This window comes from Lepidochelys olivacea, assembly GCF_965140295.1.
Source record: "Lepidochelys olivacea isolate rLepOli2 genome assembly, chromosome: 1".
NCBI lineage: Eukaryota > Metazoa > Chordata > Testudines > Cheloniidae > Lepidochelys > Lepidochelys olivacea.
This window is the reverse complement of record NC_140411.1, coordinates 297,515,910-297,539,081: the sequence shown is the minus strand read 5'-3', so window position 1 is coordinate 297,539,081 and position 23,172 is coordinate 297,515,910. Positions and strand designations below refer to the sequence as shown.

At 41.4% G+C, this 23,172-nt stretch overlaps 1 protein-coding gene across 1 annotated transcript in view; it reads right to left on the bottom strand.

Moving 5' to 3' along the window:
- NELL2 (neural EGFL like 2) overlaps positions 1-23,172 on the bottom strand; it is a 242,198-nt gene that overhangs the window by 136,005 nt on the left and 83,021 nt on the right. Inside the window, exons 10-11 of the mRNA XM_084639619.1 lie at positions 3,367-3,458; positions 180-282 (exon numbers count right to left, since the gene is read on the bottom strand). Of these exons, the coding sequence (XP_084495745.1) occupies positions 180-282; positions 3,367-3,458 (195 nt within the window). The remainder of the gene's footprint in view (positions 1-179; positions 283-3,366; positions 3,459-23,172) is intronic.

Here is a 23,172-nt window from a genome sequence, read left to right as displayed (position 1 = left end):
AAAATTTACATTATTACACCTGATTCACACAGTTTTCAGACTCCTTGATGTGTACATTATCTATTCAGTTTTACAGTATCTCCAGTGACGAAAAAGATGTTTTACAAACTATAAAAAATTAATAAATGATAAATACTGCACATTACACTGAGCACAGGCAGATCCTGCTACTTTCTTACCTTTACAAACTTTGCAGCAACTGTGAGACAAGGAGATTTGTTGAGAATCTGGGCAGTTCAAGGTTGGGCAGTCTGATTTTGTAGTGCGCTGCATTTTGTGGTCCTATTAAATTAAGGTAATTATTCAATACTGGAGATAACAAATGCAGATGAATAATGCCTTTATTTTATTTATGCATTTAGATTTATAACAGACAGACAGCAAAGGGTGCCCATCTCAAACTCCAGGTACCTTTGACAATTTGAAATCACAACTAAACAAAACCAGCAGACACCTCCACTATATAGCAGAAACCACACCTGTTTAGTAAATGAAAAATAAGGAAACATTCCTCATCCTTCCCCAAAATTATCCACACGCAGCTTCCCTGTCCTCAAAAGCTTCTCCAGAAATCATGCCTAGAAGGTCAACAAATTAGTTCTCTTACGGACTGCAGGGGATCAAAGCTAGGGGGACTGCACAAATAATGCCATGCTAGCAGCTTCCTTTCTTTTACCTTAAGGGATCTCTAGTCTGAGTAACCTGTCTGATCTCAACTGTGGCTGTATGGCCCAAGGGAGAGGCAGTGGTATCTCATGAGAAGAGAGGTTTCTCAAATAGATTGGTGCCAGGCCATTTAGCACTTCAGAGGTCAAAACCAGTATGTTAAACCCCACCTGTGTATCCACTAGCAGCCAGTGGAGATCAGAGAGAATAAATGTAATATGCTCATAGTAAGATACCCAGTTTAACGAGCAGGCTGCTACGTTGTACTCCAGCTTTAGTTTCCAAATGGCCCCAAGTAGAGTGCATTGCAATGATGTAGTCTTGGAGACACAAAGGTACAAATCACGGCAGCACAACACCTTCCTGAAAAGCCCCAGAGTCTTCTGAAATTCAGAATTTTTCTTAGCTATAAAGCTCTGTGTGTGGAAAGTGCCTAACACTTTGCATATACCATTATTATATAGTTGGCGTTTCATTTAAAATTATTATCCCAGGAAAAAGATGAGGATGAGACCAAAAAAAAAAAAGAACAGTCTTCTGATCTTCCCAGACTCCATGGCACACAACCAGAATGAAACCTGAACCTGTAACAAACTAAACTAGAGCGTGAACTATACTGTATGTCACACAAAACACTCAAAAACCACCTAAAAGTGAACACATTTATGTAAGTGTGCGTGCTGAAGATTGGCCATTATAACAATGTGGTCTATTGCTAAACATGACTGAAATGTTGCAGAGTTTCTTTGTTTTTTTCAGATTTGAATGGGACAATGTGCTTAACTGCAGCAACCAAGAAAAAAAAGAAAAGTGATTTTCCATGTTTATGCACAACAAAATCCAGAAGGAGAAATTCCCTAAACTGCCCTGATAACATCAACACTGGCCTACAAGCAAGAAATCATGACCTATGCCATAACTCTCAAGTCTCTCTTGAGCAGAGGTCTTTAACTAGATTCTATTATATGTAGAAATATGTAGGTAATAAAATAGCATCTGCCTATGGGTACTCATTTTATCTACACATCTGACAGTATGTAGATTTGTTGCTCTGAAATGTCATTTCTAGTGTTGCTTTCTTGGCAGCAATAAGTAGTTCAGTGCTTGAGATTCTGAATTTTTATCACCAAAGTTCCCATAAAACATTTCTAAAAGCACAGTGAGAGACAAGTAAGGTGGCCAAATACGTACCCATTACCAATAGGCAGGTAGAGTCAAGCCGGGTGTTCTGGCTCACTATGTTCACTAATGTGCCCTCATAATTTCTAACTGCAATAAATATAAGGCAGCACCGTGCAGACTTTGATGACTATTATTCATATATAGATTGATCACCAATAGGAATTGTGTTGAAAATAGCAATTCACAGCCCTTAAAAGCGTAGGGCAGATTAAGCTGCATTTCCAGAATTACTTCAGACCTTATTTCTCAAGCAGCTGATTTTGCACCCTCCCTCAGCCCCTTGATTTCAATGTAACTAGTAGGGAGATAAGGTACTACTCACAAATGACTAAGGCCATCAGCACGTATCTCTTGATCTATAGACCTAATTTCTGAAATAGATTTATTGACAAATTATAATCACCAGTTCATAAAGCTACAGTAAAGTGGCTCAGAAAGCAGCTCTGGCACAATATCCTACTGGAGGAGGTGACAGCGAGGTCCAAGGACAGATGCACTCTTTCCAATAGAGGGGAAAAGGATCTGCTAGATTCAGGGGAAGCATCAGCCCTGGCACTGAGGCTGGAGTATTATCTGCCACATTTGCCTGACATCCACAGCTTTAAGGGGCTGGAGTTGGGAGAGCCTTTGCTCCCACTCTGTTTGACAGCACAGTTTCTTCCAACTCAGACCTTGTGGAATGTATATTCTTTTGCATACGGCAGTTGCACTCTGAGACAACACTACAATAAGCAGACAGGTCTTGCCTCTCTTTCCCCCACTAGAAATGCACACCCAATTCTTCAGCTCCACGTTGAAGCATGCATTTCTCTACCTGATAGCAAGCTCCACACCTAGGGAAGCAGAGTAGCATTCCACCTCGGTATCTCTCTGTGCACTTTCCACATGTAGAAGCACACTGCAGCATTTTGCCCTTAAATTGCATTTCTGCTCTGAAATGTGACTGGGTTAAAATAATCTTGTAAGGCTCAATGTTTAGTGTGTCTCACTCAATATTCAGTATGCTCCATTTACAAGTAGAATGATAGATTACCAAACTGCCAACCCTCCAAACACAACCTGAGATTTGACAGTCAAGTAGCATTCTTTCCTTCTCATACACCATTGCCAGCAAGAAATATCCTGTGGGCCAAATTCTGGTCTCATTTACATTTGTGTAACCCCCTTGTAGCTGAGCACATAAGCTGGAGAAAATAGGGCTGCACAGATATAAAAGAGAGCATAATGTGGCCTGCAGGATATTTATTATTGATGATAATGTATAAGAAATAAAAAAAGAACCCAGCTCAACTGAGAGATCCCAGATTAAATTTTCAGGGCTGGCAATTAGAAAAAATATTTGATTTGTAAAATTTGACGTGGAAATCAGCTGGACACAGTAAGCATGGAAACCCCTTGATGCCCTTTTAAAAGTCACTTGTCACAGAAGATACGTACACATTTTTATTCATCAGGACCTTATATGACATTTTAAACAGATTTATTGAAAGAAAAGTGTCCCATCAATGGTGTTCTTACCTTGCACTCAAAAAGAACACAGTCCCCTGAATTTGAATACACAGTTTCTCTCTGTCCTTCGAAGTAGGTTCTGCCTTCAAATACGCACACCACTTTAGGATAAAACAAAACAACAATTTGGGTAAGAAAGTTTTCAGTACTCTGGCTATAAAACTGGCTTATTTTCTTAAAGCTAAGCATATTTCAAAATTAAGTGATCAATTCAACAACAAGTATATTCCATTCCAGGACACAGGAGTTTGGACAAGAGCAAAAAAGAACTGAAGAGGAGAGCCAAGAGAGGAGAAGGCCTCAAAAGCTAAGGGAGGAGAAGGTGTCAAGGAAAAACAGAGCATGGGAAGCTTGCGAGAGAACACAGGACAAAATAGAGCCTGCAAGTCTTGACTAGGAACAAATCACTGATGACCATAGTAGGAGCAGTTTCAGCCAAGTGCAGAAGGTGGAAACCAGGCCAGAGGAGATTTAGTGGAAGGCAAATCAAGGTAGGCAGTCTAAAGTGCCCATCTGAAGGATGACATGATAGTAGTGGAACAGGTGGATGGAAAGCCAGTTTCCTGAGGATGGGGATGCTACTGCATGATGGGTAATCCCTGAAGTTGAATATGTTATATGTTATCATAGTGCTCTGATGTTTAACTATTCCAGGTAGGTATTTAAAAGTTCAGTTCTAGTACCTCAATTATTACCATTATTAAGTTTTATCTTTAAATTATATTTTATAATTTAAGAGCATATCTTCATTGCACGAGTTACTTGCACTGCAAGCAGGATCCGTCCTACAATTCTCAAATAGTATGGCTATATGCCAGCCATATATTGTGAGGTTTACTGTATCACACTGAAACATGTTTATACCAGTTTGCTCACTGACTATATTTTTAGCATTTAAAATTTTACGTAAAATATTTTCACATAATTTTTTCCTTTTAAAAGGAGATAGCTATTGCAATTTGTCATAAATATAAAGGGAAGGGTAAACCCCTTTGAAATCCCTCCTGGCCAGGGGAAAGCTCCTCTCACCTGTAAAGGGTTAAGAAGCTAAAGGTAACCTCGCTGGCACCTGACCAAAATGACCAATGAGGAGACAAGATACTTTCAAAAGCTGGGAGGAGGGAGAGAAACAAGGGGTTTGTGTGTCTGTCTGTAGTCGTCTTGGCCGGGGACAGAACAGGAATGGAGTCTTAGAACTTTTAGTAAGTAATCTAGCTAGGTATGTGTTAGATTATGATTTCTTTAAATGGCTGAGAAAAGAATTGTGCTGAATAGAATAACTATTTCTGTCTGTGTATCTTTTTTGTAACTTAAGGTTTTGCCTAGAGGGGTTCTCTATGTTTTTGAATCTAATTACCCTGTAAGATATCTACCATCCTGATTTTACAGGGGGGATTTCTTTATTTCTATTTACTTCTATTTTTTATTAAAAGTCTTCTTGTAAAACACTGAATGTTTTTTCATTGTTCTCAGATCCAAGGGTTTGGGTCTGTGGTCACCTATGCAAATTGGTGAGGCTTTTTATCCAACATTTCCCAGGAAAGGGGGAGTGCAAGTGTTGGGAGGATTGTTCATTGTTCTTAAGATCCAAGGGTCTGGGTCTGTAGTCACCTAGGCAAATTGGTGAGGCTTTTTACCAAACCTTGTCCAGGAAGTGGGGTGTAAGGTTTTGGGAAGTATTTTGGGGGGAAGGACGCGTCCAAACAGCTCTTCCCCAGTAACCAGTATTAGTTTGGTGGTGGTAGCGGCCATTCCAAGGATAACGGGGGTAATATTTTGTACCTTGGGGAAGTTTTGACCTAAGCTGGTAAAGATAAGCTTAGGAGGTTTTTCATGCAGGTCCCCACATCTGTACCCTAGAGTTCAGAGTGGGGGAGGAACCTTGACATGGTGGCACAGTGGTGGGATTAACCTGAAATCATTTTGAGATCCAGTTGAGATTTTTTGAACTAGAAATACAGATTTTAAAAAGGAATTTTTAGGAAGTCCAGAAGGCAGCTTTGAAACTGAAAGCAGCTTGGTTTCTCTCTGCTTTGTGGCCAAGCAGAGACAAAAGGGGATTATCTTGTGAATTGCAGGTTTTCTTGCCTGGAGGCAGGGTACTTAACTCCTGCAGGGAAATTCACAGTCTTCCAACCCAGAGGTTTTTTTTTTTTCTTTTCTTCCTAAAAGTAAATAGGGGGTGTGTGCTCTACCCATTTGCCTGGAGACAAAAGTGGCAGGGTTCTTTTTTAGGATTTTGATTTTTTTTTTTTTGTTTTACAAGGAGCACAGGTTTGAAAAGAAATTTTTTTTTTTCTTTGGGCTGGGTAAGCAGTTTTCCAAGTAGTTGGAGGTTTTTTGCTTTAATTTGGGCCCAGAGCAGAGACAAGGGAATTGTCTTTTTCTGTAGGCTGACAATCACTATCAGAGAATAGGTACTCTATTCCAGCACAGCAAAAGTTTACAGCCAAGTTTTGTTTGTTTATTTCTAAACCTCGGGTGTAAAGTTAGTTAAAAACAGAGAGGTTAGAATGGCCAAATCCTCAACTCGACTACAGCTGGAATTAGCCAAATTTCAGGCTGAGGAAAAACAAAGGGAACATGAAAGACAGATAGAACTCATGCGGCTGAAGGAGGAGGAGAAGGAAAAAGAGAGGAAGCATGTGGAGGAGATGGAGAGGATAAAGGCCCAGCAGAATATACCAACAAACCCTAGCAATCCTTCTCCAGGTACCACTTCCCATCCCAGAAAGTTCCCCACCTACAAGGCAGGTGATGATACTGAGGCCTTCTTAGAAAACTTCGAAAGGGCCTGCCTTGGGTACAACATCTCTACTGACCAATACATGGTAGAGCTGAGGCCGCAGCTCAGTGGACCCTTAGCTGAGGTGGCAGCTGAAATGCCTAAAGAACACATGAACAAGTATGAACTGTTTAAATCCAAGGCGAGAGTCAGAATGGGGATAACACCCGAGCAGTCTCGTCGGAGGTTCAGAGCCCTAAGGTGGAAACCAGACATGTCATTTACCCGACATGCCTACCACATTGTAAAACATTGGGATGCCTGGATATCAGGAGCAAGTGTTGAATCTCCAGTAAATTTGCCCTTCCTAATGCAAATGGAACAATTCTTAGAGGGTGTTCCTGAGGAAATAGAAAGATACATCCTAGATGGGAAACCCAAAACTGTAATTGAGGCAGGAGAGATTGGAGCCAGATGGGTGGAGGTGGCAGAGAAGAAGAAAACTGGTCGCAGTTGGAGCGGAGACCAGAAGGGACCACCCCAGACCACACCCTATTACCGGGGGCCGCCCAAAGCCCCACCTACCTCCCAAAGAACCCTCCAGACCCCTTATCGTCCCACCACCCCGTTCTCCAGCAACCCACCTCGCCCCGGTGACCCGTCAGCTGGACGATGTTTTAAATGTAACGAGCTGGGGCATGTAAAGGCCAACTGCCCCAAGAACCCCAACAGGTTACAGTTCATTGCACCGGAATCACACCAGAGGTCCACAGGCCCAGATACCTCCCAGATACCCTTGGAGCGGAGGGAAACGGTGAGTGTGGGCGGGAAGAAGGTCACCGCGTGGAGGGACACCGGAGCACAAGTGTCAGCTATCCATGCTTCCTTAGTGGACCCCAATTTAATCAACCCAGAGATCCAAGTGACGATTCAACCCTTCAAGTCCAACTCTTTCAATTTGCCTACAGCCAAGTTGCCTGTCCAGTACAAGGGCTGGTCAGGAATGTGGACTTTTGCAGTCTATGATGATTATCCCATCCCCATGCTGTTGGGGGAAGACTTGGCCAATCATGTGAAGCAGGCCAAGAGGGTGGGAATGGTCACCCGCAACCAGGCTAAACAAGCCGTGAGGCCTAGCTCTGTTCCGGAAACTTCTATCAGGACCCAGTCAGAGGTGATGGACCTGGACCCCAGGCCAATGTCTGCAACAGCAGTAGTGGATCCAGTCCCAGAGACCCAGACGGAACCAGTCCCAGAACCGGAACCAGCCGAACAACCAACACCAGACCCCGTGTCAGCACTGAATCCAGTACTTGCAACCTCAACACCAGAGGGCCCCACCGAACCTGAACTGGCAGCAGCCGATAACCCTACACAAGAGGCTCAGCCGGAGCCTGAATCCCAACATAGTACACCAGCGGAGAGCGGTTCACAGTCAACAGAAACAGCTCCATCCCCTATATCGCTTCCAGAGGGACCAAGCCTAGGTCCACAATCCCATGAGGAACTGATGTCTCCAGCATCAAGGGAACAGTTCCAGACCGAACAAGAAGCAGATGAAAGCCTCCAGAGAGCTTGGACGGCGGCACGGAGCAACCCACCGCCTCTCAGCTCTTCTAATCGATCCAGGTTTGTTGTAGAAAGAGGACTTTTATACAAGGAAACTCTTTCTGGGGGACACCAGGAAGACTGGCATCCTCAGAGACAGTTGGTAGTTCCAACTAAATACCGGGCCAAGCTCTTGAGCTTAGCCCATGATCACCCTAGTGGCCATGCTGGGGTGAACAGGACCAAAGACCGTTTGGGGGGGTCATTCCACTGGGAGGGAATGGGCAAGGATGTTTCTACCTATGTCCAGTCTTGTGAGGTGTGCCAAAGAGTGGGAAAACCCCAAGACCAGGTCAAAGCTCCTCTCCAGCCACTCCCCATCATTGAAGTTCCATTTCAGCGAGTAGCTGTGGATATTCTGGGTCCTTTTCCGAAAAAGACACCCAGAGGAAAGCAGTACATACTGACTTTCATGGATTTTGCCACCCGATGGCCGGAAGCAGTAGCTCTAAGCAACACCAGGGCTAAAAGTGTGTGCCAGGCACTAGCAGACATTTTTGCCAGGGTAGGTTGGCCCTCCGACATCCTCACAGATGCAGGGACTAATTTCCTGGCAGGAACTATGAAAAACCTTTGGGAAGCTCATGGGGTAAATCACTTGGTTGCCACTCCTTACCATCATCAAACAAATGGCATGGTGGAGAAGTTTAATGGAACTTTGGGGGCCATGATACGTAAATTCGTAAATGAGCACTCCAATGATTGGGACCTAGTATTGCAGCAGTTGCTCTTTGCCTACAGAGCTGTACCACATCCCAGTTTAGGGTTTTCCCCATTTGAACTTGTATATGGCCGTGAGGTTAAGGGGCCATTGCAGTTGGTGAAGCAGCAATGGGAGGGATTTACACCTTCTCCAGGAACTAACATTCTGGACTTTGTAACCAACCTACAAAACACCCTCCGAACCTCTTTAGCCCTTGCTAGAGAAAACTTACAGGATGCTCAAAAAGAGCAAAAAGCCTGGTATGATAAACATGCCAGAGAGCGTTCCTTCAAAGTAGGAGACCAGGTCATGGTCTTAAAGGCGCTCCAGGCCCATAAAATGGAAGCATCGTGGGAAGGGCCATTCGTGGTCCAGGAGCGCCTGGGAGCTGTTAATTATCTCATAGCATTCCCCACCTCCAACCGAAAGCCTAAGGTGTATCATATTAATTCTCTAAAGCCCTTTTATTCCAGAGAATTAAAGGTTTGTCAGTTTACAGCCCAGGGAGGAGACGACGCTGAGTGGCCTGAAGGTGTCTACTACGAAGGGAAATGTGCTGGTGGTGTGGAAGAGGTGAACCTCTCCATGACCCTTGGGCGTATGCAGCGACAGCAGATCCAGGAGCTGTGCACTAGCTACGCGCCAACGTTCTCAGCCACCCCAGGACTGACTGAACGGGCATACCACTCCATTGACACAGGTAATGCTCACCCAATTAGGGTCCAACCTTACCGGGTGTCTCCTCAAGCTAAAACTGCTATAGAACGGGAGATCCAGGATATGTTACAGATGGGTGTAATCCGCCCCTCTGAAAGTGCATGGGCATCTCCAGTGGTTCTAGTTCCCAAACCAGATGGGGAAATACGTTTTTGCGTGGACTACCGTAAGCTAAATGCTGTAACTCGCCCAGACAACTATCCCATGCCACGCACAGATGAACTATTAGAGAAACTGGGAAGGGCCCAGTTCATCTCTACCTTGGACTTAACCAAGGGGTACTGGCAGGTACCGCTAGATGAATCTGCCAAGGAAAGGTCAGCCTTCATCACACATCTCGGGCTGTATGAATTTAATGTACTCCCTTTCGGGCTGCGAAATGCACCCGCCACTTTCCAAAGACTTGTAGATGGTCTCCTAGCGGGATTAGGAGAATATGCAGTCGCCTACCTTGACGATGTGGCCATATTTTCGGATTCCTGGGCAGACCACCTGGAACATCTACAAAAAGTCCTTGAGCGCATAAGGGAGGCAGGACTAACTGTTAAGGCTAAGAAGTGTCAAATAGGCCTAAACAGAGTGACTTACCTTGGACACCAGGTGGGTCAAGGAACTATCAGCCCCCTACAGGCCAAAGTGGATGCTATCCAAAAGTGGCCTGTCCCAAAGTCAAAGAAACAGGTTCAATCCTTCTTAGGCTTGGCCGGTTATTACAGACGATTTGTACCGCACTACAGCCAAATCGCTGCCCCACTGACAGACCTAACCAAAAAGAAACAGCCAAATGCTGTTCAGTGGACCGGAAAGTGTCAGAAGGCCTTTAACAAGCTTAAAGCGACACTCATGTCTGACCCTGTACTAAGGGCCCCAGACTTTGACAAACCGTTCCTAATAACCACAGATGCATCCGAGCATGGTGTGGGAGCAGTTTTAATGCAGAAAGGACCTGATCAAGAATTCCACCCTGTAGTGTTTCTCAGCAAAAAACTGTCTGAGAGGGAAAGCAACTGGTCAGTCACTGAAAAAGAATGTTATGCCATTGTCTACGCTCTGGAAAAGCTACGCCCATATGTTTGGGGACGGCGTTTCCACCTGCAAACCGACCATGCTGCACTAAAGTGGCTTCACACCGTCAAAGAAACTAACAAAAAACTTCTTCGGTGGAGTTTAGCTCTCCAAGATTTTGATTTCGACATCCAACACATCTCAGGAGCTTCTAACAAAGTGGCTGATGCACTCTCCCGTGAAAGTTTCCCAGAATCAACTGGTTAAAATCGTCCTTGAGATGTGGAAAATATTGTTAGTCTTTATGTACTTGGTAGTATATTTAGAGATGCATGTGTCTTATTAACTCTGTTTTCCTAGAGCTCCAGGAAGAAATCCCAGCCAGTGTTTCACCCTAGCTGAGATTTGGGGGGCGTGTCATAAATATAAAGGGAAGGGTAAACCCCTTTGAAATCCCTCCTGGCCAGGGGAAAGCTCCTCTCACCTGTAAAGGGTTAAGAAGCTAAAGGTAACCTCGCTGGCACCTGACCAAAATGACCAATGAGGAGACAAGATACTTTCAAAAGCTGGGAGGAGGGAGAGAAACAAGGGGTTTGTGTGTCTGTCTGTAGTCGTCTTGGCCGGGGACAGAACAGGAATGGAGTCTTAGAACTTTTAGTAAGTAATCTAGCTAGGTATGTGTTAGATTATGATTTCTTTAAATGGCTGAGAAAAGAATTGTGCTGAATAGAATAACTATTTCTGTCTGTGTATCTTTTTTGTAACTTAAGGTTTTGCCTAGAGGGGTTCTCTATGTTTTTGAATCTAATTACCCTGTAAGATATCTACCATCCTGATTTTACAGGGGGGATTTCTTTATTTCTATTTACTTCTATTTTTTATTAAAAGTCTTCTTGTAAAACACTGAATGTTTTTTCATTGTTCTCAGATCCAAGGGTTTGGGTCTGTGGTCACCTATGCAAATTGGTGAGGCTTTTTATCCAACATTTCCCAGGAAAGGGGGAGTGCAAGTGTTGGGAGGATTGTTCATTGTTCTTAAGATCCAAGGGTCTGGGTCTGTAGTCACCTAGGCAAATTGGTGAGGCTTTTTACCAAACCTTGTCCAGGAAGTGGGGTGTAAGGTTTTGGGAAGTATTTTGGGGGGAAGGACGCGTCCAAACAGCTCTTCCCCAGTAACCAGTATTAGTTTGGTGGTGGTAGCGGCCATTCCAAGGATAACGGGGGTAATATTTTGTACCTTGGGGAAGTTTTGACCTAAGCTGGTAAAGATAAGCTTAGGAGGTTTTTCATGCAGGTCCCCACATCTGTACCCTAGAGTTCAGAGTGGGGGAGGAACCTTGACACAATTATTATGTGGAAAATATAAAGATTGAATAGTGCAAATGCCAGAAGCAGAAAATCTGATATATCTGTGTTGCTTAGGACACTGTCAGAACTTAAACAACAATAGTCAGACAGGAATAGATAAAGGCTTTAAAATTCTAGATTAAATGAGAAAGGTCTAATTTACTAATCATTGATGCAAAAACAACAATTCTAGATATCACTGAGATGATTTAAATCAGTTGCCCTAGAATTCATTTACAGATGGAATTATCTATCCCATTTAAATTGAGTTTACAATTTATGGGCAAATCTAAAAATAGATTATTTTCCATTTCACTACCATTATCATTACTGGTTTCAGAGTGGTAGCCTTTAGCCCACAAAAACTTATGCCCCAACAAATTTTTTAGTCTCTAAGGTGCCACAAGTACTCCTTGTTGTTTTTATTATTAATTATTATTATTATCATTATCATCATTATAGTGTTTAGTTTTTCCTTTACTCTTTTCACTATCAGACTATAAACATTTTTGCAAAATTTGTATTTATATTTTTGGAAAATTACCAACCAACTTTATATGTGTATGTTGGTGGGGGGAAGGAACATGGGAAAGCAGACTAAAACAACTTTTATTTTAATTTAATTTCCAAAATTTTACCTTCACTTTTTAAAGTATGGGCTGCATTTATCCAAGTGAAACTTGCCTACAGATACCAAATGCAGTCCTTTAGAATCATAGAATCATAGAATATCAGGGTTGGGAGGGACCTCAGAAGGTCATCTAGTCCAACCCCCTGCTCAAAAGCAGGACCCATCCCCAATTAAATCATCCCAGCCAGGGCTTTGTCAAGCCTGACCTTAAAAACTTCTAAGGAAGGAGATTCCACCACCTCCCTAGGCAACGCATTCCAGTGTTTCACCACCCAACTAGTGAAAAAGTTTTTCCTAATATCCAACCTAAACCTCCCCCACTGCAACTTGAGACCATTACTCCTTGTCCTGTCCTCTTCCACCACTGAGAATAGTCTAGAACCATCCTCTCTGGAACCACCTCGCAGGTAGTTGAAAGCAGCTATCAAATCCCCCCTCATTCTTCTCTTCCACAGACTAAACAATCCCAGTTCCCTCAGCCTCTCCTCATAAGTCATGTGTTCCAGACCCCTAATCATTTTTGTTGCCCTTCGCTGGACTCTTTCCAATTTATCTACATCCTTCTTGTAGTGTGGGGCCCAAAACTGGACACAGTACTCCAGATGAGGCCTCACCAATGTCGAATAGAGGGGGTATTAAGGGCTCCTTTGTAAACTGGGTACCTTAACTAGTAAGACTCTGCAAGGCATGCCAGTCAGTATGCAATCAAAATTAACCCAAGTCTTACTTGGCTTTGTAAGTAGGGAAAGGCAAAAGATTGATGAAAATAAAAACCAGTCCTAACATTCAGGAAAAACTTGACCCAAACCAACTGGTTAAATCTCACAACTCACCTCCTACTAGTGGCATGATCTAAATCTGCTGCTGCTGAGTGGAACTTCCAAGAAGTTCCCCCAAATCTTGGGAGTGATGCAAATTTGGGGGAGGGGGTGTATCTTTAACAAGGAAGTTGGGAAATTCAAAAGGAATAGCAAAGAGCCCTGTACTGCTGCCTGTTGCTCGTACAAGAAGGAAGGCAGTAGAGCATCAACTGCAATCTGAGTGAAGGTACAAAACCTCCCCCACAAACAGTGCAAAGGATAGATGCAGAGCCTCATGGAGATGGGGGCTGCCCTGTAGTGACTCCTGACAGTGGGAGGAAGGCTGTGGATCCCCAGTGAAGACACCTATAGATGGGTGGAGGGCAAAGTGCATTTCCAGAGAGAATGCTGTTGCTTCTGCTATAGTGAAATAAGAAGGCAGGAATGGATCAAGGGTGTCAGGTTGAGGGGTCCCTTCAGAAGATATATTTATCTCAGTTAACTTTGTATATGTTGCAAACGCACAGATGCTTTTCCAAAGTGAATCAAGCCTTTTTACATTCACCGAGGACTAAGTTTAAGGTGGGTAATGGTGCACAATACATATTTATGGGACTGTTCTAAACTTACAGATTTGTGGAACACCATAACTAGATGGCAAAAATAATAGTTAATAGTATTGTTGGATGAAATCCATTTTTTTTGGTTGCTTATTTACTCATAGGTTAATTGATGATTAGTTGAGAGAAACGGAGAGGGATACTGAGAGCTTTCCTAATGGCTAAGAGATTAATTCTAATTAAATACAAGTCTACCCATCTTACATATTTATGTACGAAGGAGGCAAGATCAGCATCATGAATGCCTTATTAAGTGCTAGTATCACAGGACACAGGATGTGAATGAACCGAGGGCTTCTTGTGATCCCAGTGACTGTGCTAGTATCCCAGTGGTGTTCCATATATTTACGTGGTATGTCTGCTAGAATCCTGCAATTAGCCTGATTCTAATCCTTCTAATTATTGATTTATTTTTTAAAAATAACCAGGGCATATTAGAATAAGATGTAAGAGAGCCATTTAGGGGCCTGATCCAAAGCCCACTGAAATCGATAGGAAGTTTCCCATTAGCTTCAGTGAGTTCTGAATTAGGCCTTAAATCATCTAATCCATCTCTTTGACAGTGCAGAATTGTTACATACAGAATATTTTACAATGCTTTGTCCAGTCCTCTTTAAATGACTTGCTTGAGGGTGCTTTCAGCATTTGTTAGTGGAATAATTTCCCCTAATAGATTTTACTGTGAGGTAGTTTCCTTGCTATCCATCTTAAATGTTCCTTTTCTTAATGCCGTTCCATCCCACAGATATTTAGATTCCTTAGAACCCCAAATAATTTCTCTCCATCTGTGGTGTGTGTTCCATGCAAATACTTAAACAGTTTAAAAGCAAAACAGAACACCATTTCGCCCACTTCTACACATAGGTGTTGTCTAAGAACAATCCCTCAAAGGCAACTCAGAAATAAGCACACACAATTGTAGCAGTCCCTTAAACAGGTCTAGAGTGTGTAAATCATAAGCACTATATCGCATTTTGGGTGCTATATAATCTATATTATAATTATTTTAATTTTACATATTATATACTTATCATATTATAGGGCCTGCTCTAGGCCTTCCAAAGTCAGAGGGTGAAATTCGGCCCCACTGAAGTCAATAGCAAAACTCCCATTGGCTTCAGTAGGGCCAGGATTTCATCCCACAGGATTTTGACTATTCCAACAAAAACAGGATTGAGCTCACAACATCCTCAGATGACCAGATATCCCGATAAAATCGGGACTGTCCCGATATTTAGTTGTTTGTTCCACGTACTGTCCCAATGTACGGTCGGGACGCCATTTGCCCCAATATTTTGCTTTGGCAGCACTCCGGCTTTTTTTTATTTATTTTTTTTGCACTTGGGGCGGCAAAAACCTAGAACTGGCTCTGGTTGGGGGGAGAGCCTGTGGCTGCCCCCGCACGTGTCCCGGTATTTTGTTCTTGTCATCTGGTCACCCTACAACATCCACATGTAAGTCTACTCACTTTTGTGCTATAAAATCTCAAGCTTGATGTTGGATTAGCATACATTTATAAGAAATTTCATAGTTGTGTTACTGATCCATCTAACACAAGGATATGTGAAATATACTAAAGAAAAGGTGATTGCCCTTTGTATGTATAAGTGCATTAATGTAAATTAGAAAATTATTAAAATAATGTTGTTGTAAAGTCTTTCTAAATGTTTATTTGAAGATGAATGCACTTCATTACGGAAGACAGAAAATTGAAATCTCATCATTTAAACTTCTTTTGTTGGATAACCAACTTAAAATAACTGATTTTATGTACTTTCTTTTCTGTTGAAATACAGCAGTTAGAAATGTCAAAGAACTAATTAGAAATACATAAGAAGTTTCAAAGAAATGTCAGGATTAATTTAAAAAAATATGTAATATCTGTTAAAATCTGCTGAAGGCTGTTTAATGTATGTGTCCATTTGTATTGATTATACATTTTTAATTTAACTTTCACACTAAGAAATATGATCTTCAGTGTTAAAGATAATATGGAATTGAAAATTAATCACATCAATGTCTAACGTTTTCTTTTGTGTTAATAATAGCCCAGGGAATATTTATTTTAGGATAATAATTTGATATAACATATAATTGCAAAAAATTGCACGCTTACTGAGCCATCACATGTCTGAATGACAATCACTGTCAAAGAAACATACCCAAGACATATGCTCAAAGCCTAATGTTCACATTTAGAGTATGTAGGAGGTTCATTTTCAGCACCGTACCCAAGGAGTTAGCTGCAAAAAATTTCTCCCATTGAAGTCCGTGGGGGCTGCATATCTAATGTCTCACTCACTACATTCAAAATGAACATATATTGTAGATTTCCTCTGAAACCTGCTGAATACTAAAAAATTTGGTTGTAGAATTTGTTTCCTCCATTTCCCATACTGGGTAAAACACAAAAGGTAAGAGGATATTTCATGGACTCATGCAAACCTCTGACCGCTAGAAGCTGGGGCTGCATGACGCAGGATGGATCACTCGATAAATTGCCTGTTCTGTTCACTCCCTCTGAAGCATCTGATACTGGCATCAGATACTGGGTTAGATAGACCATTGGTCTGATCCACTATGGTCGTTCTTATGTCTAGAGTTGAAAGAAAGCCTGTAGAGCTTGTTATATTCCCTTTCCTCCCCCTTAATGGCCCACAAGAGAGAAAAGAGGGGATTTGGGGAATAAGGGGAAGATTAAGAAAAAGGGGACATTGTGGTTAACATTCTCCTTCCCCCTGCTAGTTAAACAGCATCTGAGGGATTCTGTGCAGAGAGATGGGGTTCGTTGGATGAAATGTTGGGCCTTCAAGGTTCTTTGGTAATTGGGGGTGCCTGGTGAGTTGTCACATGAAATGTTGAGGCACAAAAAGGTTCCACAATATTTGGACAGTTCCCTTCAATGAGAACATACACCTGAGGAGGAAGAAGGTGAGGAAGTTCTTGTGCAGAGCACCAGCACCTAGATTCCTGTTTCTCTCATCCAAGATAATTCAGCCAACAGAGCTTCCACAGCAACAACTTACATGCACTTCAGAGGTACCAGTTCCACTGTCTCAGTGCCACTTTGTCAAGGCTGATATCAGAGACATTGGCTACTATGCCAATTTGCCAGTGAATAGTCTTCTCACCCACTCCCTCCACAAAAGCTTCCATCTTCTTCCCTTTCTTCCTCCTATCAGTCCTCTTTCTCTATCCTTTGGCTGGCCACCCAGGAGCCCAAAAGAAGCAGCATTCTGGGTGTGTCAGGAGCGACCCAGAATTCTTGCCAGTTTGTCATCATACTTCATGAAACCCCAAAGGCTTGTCCCCTTAGGTGAGCACTGTCCACACTCAGAAAAATGTGATGGTGCCAGACTTCCCACTCCCCACTTTCCTCAGAAGGCACTTGGACCCTACTTCCTTGTCACTCACAGCTTGTTTTTTCTTCCTCCTGCCAGCAGATGTCACAAGCTTGTAGGTGTCCCATGATGATTGGGACTTTGTATTTCTATTTAGCTTAAGGAGTCCAAGAACATGAACATCTGGACCATAATTCTGTAACTGCAAAGTCTAGTGAAGATTTAACTTCTACCTGGCTAAACACCTCCCAGAAGGGGATGAATGATTAGTTTGTCATTCGTAACTCTTTGGACCATATCATAGTTCATCTTCTTAACTCCTCCTATTCCAAAGGACTATTGTATCACAGTCAGTAAATTACCTGATGGCTGATTGTTCTGAGACTTGATAGCTATTGTCTGTGTGAGATTCCATCTGTCATTGTGTGGGATTCTATCACAGATGGAATCCCACACATACAATAGCTATCCAGTCCCAGAACAATTATACCACAGATTAATTTGTCCCATTATTTCACAGCATTAACCACATCCTCTCCCCACCAACCTCCCCAAGCCCCTACCTAAAACAAAACTACTTCAAGCACAGCTTTCTAGAAAGGCAGAAGAGCAGGGATTCTATGAAGTCTATTAGGGATTCCTTCATTTCTGTTTGTACCTCATACCAGGTTATATTCAGTATGTTATTGACAGCTCATTGTCAAGCCATCATCTGTCCTCCATAATACCTTTTCCATCCTACTGGCCTCAAGATGATGCTATCCCTTCATGTGCTTTTTAGCACGCTGTTCTTTGGTGACAGAACAAGCAATCCAACTAACTCTTGCTATCTTTGCTATTCCGGTCACTTACTTATTGCTGTGAGGTACATGTGTACATCTCCCTGTAGTGTCTGAGCTAATTCTGTTTCAAACTTATCACCAAGTGACAGAGGGCAATTCAGGATGTCACTGAACTGTTCCATCCATCTTATTGAATCATCATCCTAGTCAGCTGATGAGCAACAAAACTGGTTTGAAAATTTGAGAAAGATTTCAATAATTTTGACATGTACTTTAAATCTTGGAATTTTCCTACCTGCCACATCTTCTGTTTGCCACAAAATTTTGCCTGGTTCTTCTCTGCCAATTTTAGGATGTCCTCTTTGGCCTCTTCTTGGTGACATTCTTCACTGTGCAGTCACCCTGCACAAGGTTTATGCCCTACATAAGTCCAACTTAAACCCTATTTGGAGGACTTAAGTGGTGCCTACTCTTTGTGCTGGCCTTTATCCCTGGGAATTTACACAGGGGTCCATTTCATCCTTTGTGAATTTCTATCTGTCTAATGCCAAGTCACTATTAAATTAATATGCGCTTCCTTCTCTCATTTATCCCTGGCAGTGTTTCATACAGGGTCTTCTTTGTTCACTTCCTGGGTATATGATGCTTTGTCAGAGTAGCTAGTGAATAATGAACTTTTTCCATTATTATTCTATGCCATCTCCTTCAACAACTTAAAGTGATTCCAGATTTCAAGATGGAAAATTTGCTGCTAGCTCTTCAAGTTAATCATTGTTGGACAACAGTGGAAGTAGGCTTCAGCAACTTCAGTAGAGAAAATCTGATTTGAAATTTCCTAAGGATCAGAAATTAAATAGTATTTATATCTTGCTTCTGATTAGTTGCAAAACAGGAGAAACTTTCTCCATTATTCTGAAAATGCAAAGTGGTTGGTCTAGTACTTTTATGAACACCTGTAAGTATCTGCAATGTGAGCCATATCTAATAATGCTAATAGGCAGTTTAGTCACACTGATGATGAGTCAATTTAAAATAATACAGATATCATTACACAAATATTTCTTATATTTTCATGGACCTTGCCTACTATGGGGAAATTATATAATTTATCTTGCCCACCTGTTCCTAAGCAAAGGCTCCTAAGCCATTCCTCTTACCCCCAAACTGAAGGCTCATCTAAGTATTCTTTGTGTCACCTTTCACAAACCAAAAAACAATTATACCGTTATCTGTAAAGGAGATGCTTGCAGAAATGTCAACTGGGCTGGCAGCCTAGAAAGTACTGTTGGAACCAGCAAAGTGAAGACAGATGGATCTGACAGATGAAGTAAAACTTTTACATTAGACAGCAGGATACAGAGTTTGAGAGAGAGTTTGTAATCGTATGAAGCCAATTTGGAGATCTCATGAATAAAAGTGAATGTGTGGCTGCCTGTAGTTAAACAGAGACCTGGGCTATCAATGACAGAAAAGTAGTGGCTAAAGGTACCTGACTAATCAGATAGAAGTATAGCTAGCAAGAGGCAGAGGCAGAGCCAGATCATATTCCAGCAATATAGTGAGTCTATCTATGGTACTTATATAGCATCAATCACCACAGTATCTCTGTGCCACAGATTCCACAGCCAAATATGCACACTGGAGTTGAAAGGACAGTAAGTTAGAGCCCACTAATATGGCAAAGTTTATTTATGTCAACAAATAAGCCTCTACTGAAACAGGATAAAAAGATCTTAAAAATAAAAGTAAGCCACGAAACATGTAAATACTTATAGCCTCCCTTTCAGTTAAAACATATTTTATTGAGACATGTCACAACAGTATGAAAAGCCAACAGGAATATATACCTGTCTCTCCGGCAAAGGGAAATAATTTTTGTGAAAGGCTCCAAAGAAGCCTTCGGTGGAGGTGTGAGGCCTTGTAAGAGAAGTAACAATAGTTGTGCTATGGTAACCCGCAGTAACAGGTATAGTGTTATCTGAATTCAACACTATCATAAGTGGGAGATTGAAAAGGATTCCTCCCACCGCTTCACACACACAGGTTTCAGAGTAACAGCTGTGCTAGTCTGTATTCGCAAAAAGAAAAGGAGTACTTGTGGCACCTTAGAGACTAACCAATTTATTTGAGCGTAAGCATGCATCCGATGAAGTGAGCTGTAGCTCACGAAAACTTATGCTCAAATAAATTGGTTAGTCTCTAAGGTGCCACAAGTACTCCTTTTCTTTTCACACACACAGTGGTACTTCAAACTGTCAACCTGGGTAAATTGGGACAGCTCACATCAAGAGACTATTCCAATATCCTCATACAAAAAGACTGGTATGTGTAAGAGGTTCACAGCAATAGGAAAGGGGAACTATTTGCTTTTGAAAATGTTTGCATTATATATTGTGGCACACTTTGTTTATCTAGTGTCCATTCACAGTGAGAAATCACAGTACACTAACTCATCCTCTTTGTTCATTTCCTAAAAGCCTGATTCTGCAGCCTTTATTCACAAAGAGTAGCAGTTACTAGATAGTGGGGAAATTTTAAAAATGTTCTGTTTTTTCAAAATTTCCCCTGAAAATTATGTTCTCAATGAAAAAACCAAAAAGGAAAAATAATGTCATTCAAAAGTAGTTAACAGAAAAAAAATTGCCTTTTGGTTTTTTGCATTACCAAATATGTAAATAAAATTTTAATCAAAAGTTTTCTGTATACATTTTTATTTTAGCCAGAAAGCCCCATTTTTTTTAAAACAAAAAGTTATGACAAAACATACTCTAATCATTGCTTGGACAATTAGTCCCACTGGGGATCTCTCAGACAAATGCTATTCAACATGAGCAAGAGTGGCCTGTAATGATTAAAATGCTCGAGGAAACATATCCTCTTCTGTGTTTTGTATAGCACCAAGAATACTGACAGCATTCAACAAATAATAAAACCTCAAAATTATATATGCTCCTCATATCTGTTGATAAGGCAGCACTAGCTCATAAATGTTGCCTTTGCAGAAGAAAACACTATCTTTACATAGGGAATTTGAAGAAAGCATTTAATATCTTCTCTGTAAAAACATTAGATTGCTATTATCCACATGGCAACTATAATGTGAGTTGAAAACCTCATCCAAAAGATTGGATATTGACAGACATGCATGACGCTGATTGGCTTTAGGAGATTATACCGTATTGTACTTACTCAAACAGTACTGGGATTTTTTTTGGCCTATAAAACCAAAGCTTTGAAAGCTTGGGCATGGCTAATCCAATCAAAATGTCAATTGCCAAATACATTGCCTTGGTCATCCAATCCTCAAAGCAACTTTCACAGTTGAGCATTCAGACAATGAAATCCAATACCAAAGAAGAATGTTAGAGGCTACCAAGAGAAAAGAAACAATTAATTCCATTTTATAAACTATTGTATTCTGGTATACACGCAAGGGCTCATGAATAATACAACAGCTAGCAAGGCCAACTGAGCACTGATAGAGATATCATTAAACTAATATTATTTCATGCATGCTTAAGTCCCACATGACGGAATTAGCCATTTTAATGGGGGAGACCCTCAAAAATAGCTGACTTGGTTGTACTTTATCAGCAGTGGCACTGAGTATTGGATCAGAGTTTGACACCTACTGGCTGCAGGTGATTTTCTGGTTATTTCAATTCCTGCTACTCGCCGCAGGTATTGCTGAGGGGAATTGCAAAAGGAGCCTGTCATAAATATAAAGGGAAAAGTAACCACCTTTCTGTCCACAGTGCTATAAAATCCCTCCTGGCCAGAGGCAAAACCCTTTCACCTGTAAAGGGTTAAGAAGCTAAGATAACCTCGCTGGCACCTGACCAAAATGACCAATGAGGAGACAAGTTACTTTCAAAGCTGGAGTTGGGGGGAACAAAAGATCTGTCTGTCAGTGTGATGCTTTTGCCGGGAACAGATCAGGAATGCTCTTCAGAACTCCTGTAAAAAGTTAGTAAGCAATCTAGCTAGAAATGCATTACATTTCCTTTTGTTAAATGGCTGGTAAAATAGGTTGTGCTGAATGGAATGTATATTCCTGTTTTTGTGTCTTTTTGTAACTTAAGGTTTTGCCTAGAGGGATTCTTTATGTTTTGAATCTGATTACCCTGTAAGGTATTTACCATCCTGATTTTACAGAGGTGATTCTTTTACTTTTTCTTTAATTAAAATTCTTCTTTTAAGAACCTGATTGCTTTTTCATTGTTCTTAAGATCCAAGGGTTTGGGTCTGTGTTCACCTATGCAAATTGGTGAGGATTTTTATCAAGCCTTCCCCAGGAAAGGGGGTGTAGGGCTTGGGGGGATCTTTTGGGGGAAGACGTCTCCAAGTGGGCTCTTTCCCAGTTCTTTGTTTAACACGCTTGGTGGTGGCAGTATAGGGTTCAAGGACAAGGCAAAGTTTGTACCTTGAGGAAGTTTTTAACCTAAGCTGGTAAGAATAAGCTTAGGGGGTCTTTCATGCAGGTCCCCACATCTGTACCCTAGAGTTCAGAGTGGGGAAGGAACCTTGACAGAGCCTCTCTGGGGAATTTTGTGGATGGAGAAGTGGTGTAAAGGCAAAACAATAATGCACATCTCACTAGCATATCTTATCAGTTCCTCACTTGTTTAACACACAAATACATCATTTCTCTCCAATGCGAGAATTCATTAGCAATAGGAACAGTTTAAGGCAGCTATTAGGAGTAAGCGTTCGATTGAGTTGTGAAAATAATAAAGGACTGCTTAAAAACTTGTATACTTTTTATTATTTTAAAGGGAAAGTATAAGATAAATAAAATAATGATCATGTCTCATCATTAAATTATTTAGAAGAAAACAAAGTTTTCTTCATTCTCATGTCTCAGCTGATGGTGCAGAGACATGAAAATGATTACAGAGGATAAGCAATCCATAGAGAGAGGATGCCGCATCTTCTATATGGGTTATTTCCTTAGTAGGTGGTCTAGGAGGACAGAACCCCCTAGAAGCCAATGAAACTGCAATTGTTGGTGGCTGTTGCCCTCTCCCATGGGGAGAGATCCCATTCAATATATCTGGAAGCTATCAGAAAGGCTGGATTTAGGCACAGATTGGGTAGCACATCAAAAGTGGCGGCTAGGTCATGGTTTCTCCAAAGCACTTTACCCATGGGCCTGGATACAAAAGGAAATTGACTAGCACTTTGCTCCCCCATCCCTATCTCTTCACCCCTTCTCTCTTTCCCCTATTTGAATTCCTTCCTCTTCTTCTCTCCCTGCCCTGAACTGAAATAACAAGAGTAATTGGCATGATTATAAACTCTGCAGACAACCCTACTGAATGTTCCTTAAGCAAATTGTAAGCATTACTTTAATAGAGAGTAGTTTTCCATTTAATTTTAGGAAGTCTTGTAAAACTGAAAACAAGGTAAACACATGCTTTGTCAATCTTGATTAACAATTCAGTTATGCAAAACTACCCAAATTAATTCTATATTAAATTTCAACATTCATTATCAAATAGCACATAAGCAAGAGGAAATCAAAATCAGGCACCAC